This window comes from Ornithodoros turicata, chromosome 5 (assembly GCF_037126465.1).
Source record: "Ornithodoros turicata isolate Travis chromosome 5, ASM3712646v1, whole genome shotgun sequence".
Taxonomy (NCBI): domain Eukaryota; kingdom Metazoa; phylum Arthropoda; class Arachnida; order Ixodida; family Argasidae; genus Ornithodoros; species Ornithodoros turicata.
The window spans coordinates 31,921,096-31,926,837 of record NC_088205.1 but is presented as its reverse complement, the minus strand read 5'-3'; the positions used below and the strand labels follow the sequence as shown (position 1 = coordinate 31,926,837).

Here is a 5,742-nt window from a genome sequence, read left to right as displayed (position 1 = left end):
TATGTGTCATTTTTTCATCACGTTTCATTTTACACAAGATTCTGTTACATACCATCAGTATGTTCACCCTTGGTGAAGCACCACGGACATGGAAAGTACCCGCTGAAGAGTATGTGGTTCTGAATGGCGGCGCGTGCTGGGGTGTCTGCGCAGCAGCAGATGACGGAGACTTTTGACAAAGTCACCTCTCCATCACTTTGCCATTTCAGTGGAGTCATTGAGTTTATCGCCTCAACAAACTTCTCGAGGAACACAAGCATGTTTGGGTGAGATTTCCCAAACCACAACCCTCCAAGCATGCAGTTGCGAAACCTTTCTTCTGGTGGCAGTTCATTTAAGATAAATTGTATGGGCCACATTGAGACCTTTGATGATTTATAGATCGGACTGCCGTCTGTGCTGAAGGTCAGTGTGAGGTCTGACCACGTCATCTGACCCTCGTCGTGTAGCTTTCTGAGAAGTGCGCCACTCGTGATGTCAGCGACAGTGTCCAGCATCCGATCCTCACGTAGTTTCTCGAGGTTCTTGTGAAGAGCAGTTGCATTCCGCATCACGACATGTCACTAACAATTCATGTCACTAACCTTACGGGTTTTGGCTCCCGAATTTCATACATATAAGACAATACTGCGTGACAAAAAACCTCATCATTCATTGAGCACCCCTCCTTCGAGTTCAACACACCCATTTCGTTAGAATCATTGTTTTGAACTCCTTTCCACGTTCCAAATAATAAGGCAGTACAACACGGAATATGCAAGTTAGGCCCTGCTTAAGCAGTCAGCGTTAACATGGGTTTTTCCTTTCTTATACCGAACATTGAAATTGTACTGTTGTAAAGCAAGGCTCCACCTGAGTAGCCGTGAGTTCTTGCTCGACATTTGGTTCAACCACGTTAGTGGGCAGTGGTCTGTCTCGAAAACAAACTCGGCCCCGTACAGGTAGCACGAAAGCTTCTGAGTGGCCCAAACTAGACACGCACACTCCTTTTCTGTTGCACTGTAAGCCTCTTCTCTGATAGAGAGCTTCCTGCTTGCATACAGTATTGGGTGCTCCTGATCGTCGTTGTCCTTTTGACTGAGAATAACTCCCATTCCACGATTACTTGCATCACATTGTACTATAAATGGCTTGGTAAAATCTGGAGATCTAAGGACCGGAGGCTTGGTCAGAGCGGCTTTCAGTCTTTGAAATGCGCTCTCCTTCTCGTCATTCCAGTTTACTTTATTCGGTGCTTGTTTGCGAAGCGAATCAGTCAGGGGACTTGCTATCTCGGAGTATTGCCGAATATAGCTCCTGTAGTAACCAGTCAGACCCAGGAAGGCCCTGACCTCTGATTTGCTCTGCGGTCTGGGAAAGTCTGCTATCGCTGCTATTTTCATTTCGGCTGGCGTCCGCTTTCCCTGGCCAACGCGATGTCCTAGGTACAACACTTCTGCTTGAGCCAGGTGGCATTTACTCGCTTTCAGTGTTAGACCAGCAGTCTGTAGACGGTTGAAAACATCGCGAAGATGCTCTAGGTGGTCTTGCCACGAGTCCGAAAAGAATGCGATATCGTCTAAATAGGGTACGGCATATCCTTCCGCCCCTCGCAGTACTTGACTCATAAGTTTTGAAAAACAAAAAGGTGCGTTCTTAAGGCCAAAGCTGAGCATTAACGGCCTGTATGAACCGAAGGGTGTCGTAAAGGCGGCAAATTGTTGCGCTCGCTCGCTCATTGGCACTTGCCAATAGCCTCTGACTAAGTCTAGCGTGGTGATAAACCTAGCCCGACTGACCCTTTCCACTCTCTCCTCTACATTCGGTATCGGGTACGCTTGCGTCTTTGTTACAGCGTTCAACTTCCTATAATCGATACAGGGCCTAGGCTCTTTGCCCGCCACTTCAACAATGATCATAGGTGACGCATACTCGCTTTCCCCTTCTTCAATTACTCCCAAATCAAGCATGCGTTTGATCTCTTTTCTCATTATTTCCTCCTGACGCGGGGAAATGCGGTAAGGGCGTGAACGTACAGGGGATTCACTGGTCAACTCTATGTCATGAGTTGCAAGGGCAGTTCTGCCTGGGTAATCTGAGAAGAGATCTTTAAAATCCTGTACCAGTTGCTTGACGTCCTCCTTCTCCTGCTCGGAAAGCTTAGCGTTACTTAGTACCGTCTGCACGATCTCGTCTATGTTGGCACTACTTTCCTTAACGTCACCCCATTCTACTAGGTCCGAGGGCTGCTCTTCGGGAACGTTTAAAGCTACGCTTACCACGTGTGTCGAACTCAAATAGGGTTTCATTAGGTTCGTGTGGTAAGTCCGTACTTCCTTTTTCCTTCCCTTGAACTCGATCATGTAAGTAGTGTCCGAAAGTTTCCTAATTACTTTAAACGGACCGTCCCAATGTACCTCTAGCTTGTTGGCCCTCGTAGGCCGTAACACCAACACCTTGTCACCTTCCTTATAAACCCTAGGGCGCGCGTTGCGATCGTAGTAGGTTTTCGCCCGCTGTTGCGCTTCTCGCATGTTACTCTCCGCTATTTCACGCGAATTCCGAAGTCTTTCGAGTAGGCTCAGAACGTACTCTATAACCGTTGTGTCGCTCTGCTCGTCTTCCCACTTTTCCCTTATGAGGCGCATAGGGGAGCGAAGCGCACGCCCATACACTAGTTCGGCTGGGCTGAACCCAGTGGCTTCATGAGGCACGGATCTCAGTGCAAACATTGCCCCCGGAAGACCCGCCTCCCAGTCTGTCTTGCATTCGTAGGTCAAAGCCCTCAGTACGCGCTTCAGCACAGAGTGCCATTTCTCCACTGAGTTACTTTGTGGATGGTGTAGGGAGCTATGAATTACCCGGATTCCACATTTCTCTAGAAATGTCGTGGTCAGTGCGCTCGTAAAAACGGATCCATTGTCGCACTGGATCTCCTTTGGGAACCCTACCCGGGAGAATACAGACAAAAGACCGTCTACGATTTCCGTCGAAGATTGCTCTTTGAGTGGTACCGCTTCGGGGAATTTGGTAGCCGGACAGATCATGGTGAGCACATACCTGCTACCGGATTTCGACGTGGGAAGTGGCCCGACTACGTCTATGACCAATCTCTGAAACGGCTCGCTGATGATCGGAACGAGAGTTAGAGGCGCCTTGCATCGCTCGTTGGGTTTCCCCACCCTTTGACATGTGTCGCATGCCCTAACATAGTTCTCTACGTCTCTAAAACACCCAGGCCAGTACCATTCTTGAAGTAGCCGTTGTTTTGTTTTACGCGAGCCTAAGTGTCCCGCCCAAGAGTTGTCGTGACAAAGCCGTAAAACATCATTGCGCAAGCTCTTTGGTACGATCAGCTGGTCTACCACTCGTCCTTTTCGATCCTCATAGTGCCGGTACAAAACATCGTTTTTCTTAAAGATCCTGACATTCTTCTTCGCAACCCCCACCTGATCATTACGGCTTAGTATCGCTAGAGACGCGTCGTCACCCTGGAGTTTGATAAGGGTATCTCTGTCTACGTGGATCAGGTTAGTTAAAGCTTCACTCGTTGGTGCCAAAAATTCGCCTCTGCTAGAACCTATGTCTTCCTGATCGTCTGCGCTCTGATGATCTCTGACTGTCGGCGTCTTTACATGATGGTCCCTATCTCCTTGGTCATTCATACCCTTCTGCTCCTCAGCCTCTTCCGCAGCTTTCAATTCCCTAAGCTCTCGCGCCTTCGCCCTTGTCAATGCGCAGATCGTCTCTGGTTCTAGATTCATGCCCGCTTTGCGCATTAGGTGAGCCGTTCGATTTGAAAGTAGATACAAGTACTTTTTAGGTAACTTGTCGCTTACGGCAGCTTCGGTTCGCAGTTCTCCGAAAGGAACCTCTAGCATTACCTCAGCTACGGGTAAACACACTGTCTGTTCTTCCATCACTTGTCGGATCCACACACATTTACTCAGGTAGTTTTCCGACGATACAAATGATGGATGGACTAGGTCCAAACTAGCCCCACTATCTCTCAACACCGTACACGGTCGCCCGTTTACTTTTAGCTCGTACAAGTAAGGCTTCATTAGATCTTCGCTATCGCTTTCACTCTCGTATGCCATAGCGACACGGGGAATTCTACAGCCCACGGCAATGTGCCCTTCTTCCTTGCAGCGGTGACAGACAATCGGTTGTTTTTTCTCAAACGCTTTCACTTTTTGTCTGTCGTTCTGTCCTTCCTTTCCCTTCTGGTCCCCTTTTGCCTGGCTATTTTTTGGGGTTTCCTGGTTGGCGCTCTCCCTTTGCTCCCGCTTTCGTCCATTTACGAGAACCGGTTTACTTGGTCGCGTGGGTGCCGTGGCCCCTTTTGCGTCAATCCCTCTCAACGAAGCGTACTCATCAGCGAGATCGGCGGCTGACTCTATTGTCACGACTCCCGACTTATCGCGCACCCAGTTTTTGACGGTTTCGGGTATCTCTTGGAAAAACTGTTCTAACGCAAACACCTCAACAATTTTATCCGCGTTCCCGAAAGCTTCAGCACTCTTCAACCATTCTCGCAGGTTTGCTTTGATGTCGAATGCACGCTCTGCAAAGCTGCTCACATTTCTTCCCGTTCCATCGCGGAATCTACACCTGAACGCCTCGGCAGAGAGACGGAAACGCTTCAGCAAACTTTGCTTTACTTTGTCGTACTGTTTCGCGTCCTCTGCCGAAAGGCGTGCTACACTGTCTGCGGCTTCACACGGGATGACTGTCATTAGCCTAGCCGGCCAAGTTTCTTTAGAGTACCTCTCTCTTTCGCACGCCCTTTCAAAATTTACAAGGAAGAGTCCCATGTCCTGACCAATTTTGAAGGGTTGCAAAAGCCTTGACATGTCCACATTCTCTGCCCTAGAAACTGACTGACGGCTCTCAGATGGGTTCGTAGCCTCCTTACGAAGCTCGAGTTCTAGCTTCAACTTCTCTAGCTCGAACGCGCGCGTCTCCCTCATCTGTTCCAATTTCATCTTCTCGAGTTCGAGTGCTTGAGATTCCCTGTTTTGTTTCTCTTTTTCTTTCTCATCCTGTTGTCTCTTATCTAGAGCTTTGAGGGTTTCGTTAATATCATCGTCCTCAAGTCCTGCCTCTTGAATAGCCTCTACGACTTGCGCCTTCCTCGCTGTACTGCTTATGGGTATTCCGAATTCCTTACACACATGCAGTAAATCTGCTCTAAGGAAACGCGTCAAATCCATGATACAGCTCTCGCCTCACGGTATTGTCCTAACAACCTCCGTCGTACTGAACAAGAATACTCAGCTAGTACCGGCAGAGGTAGCCCCAGATAGATTTGATTGCCCACAAATCTGTTCCTGGCAAAATGACAACAAAGTGAAACCGCTTACCAGCTGCATCCTGAAGTCGTGGATCCCATTCCGCCGCTGATCACCAGTTGTTGCGAACCGCCGTATGGTAGCGATGGCCGGATTCCCCAACACCCTGGACCGGAGTGCAGACAGGCAGACGACAGGATAACAGGAACAACATAGAAAGTGTATTTCGGGTTATGTACAAAAGGGATCTGCTTTGGCGGGACAGCGCGGCCGCTTAAATAGGAGACGTCCATGAGAATAAGGTCACAGCCTTGAAGTGGGTTCTCGGAATGGGGAATTCCGTTCCCTTTTGACGAAGGTGCTTCTCTGGCTTGACCAAGATGGTTTCCGATGGACGGGGAGGTGGCCGAAAATGGCGAGTCGTAACAGGAGTCAACTTTGCGCAAATCGTAGCGTCACTGAGCCATAA

At 49.0% G+C, this 5,742-nt stretch overlaps 1 protein-coding gene across 1 annotated transcript; it reads right to left on the bottom strand.

Annotated features, from left to right (window-relative positions):
- Nucleotides 1–761: 761 nt before the first annotated feature.
- On the bottom strand, nt 762–5,195 carry LOC135395680 (uncharacterized). The gene has a single exon (XM_064626777.1). It carries the CDS (start codon nt 5,193–5,195, stop codon nt 762–764), a length of 4,434 nt encoding a protein of 1,477 aa, XP_064482847.1.
- Nucleotides 5,196–5,742: the final 547 nt, after the last annotated feature.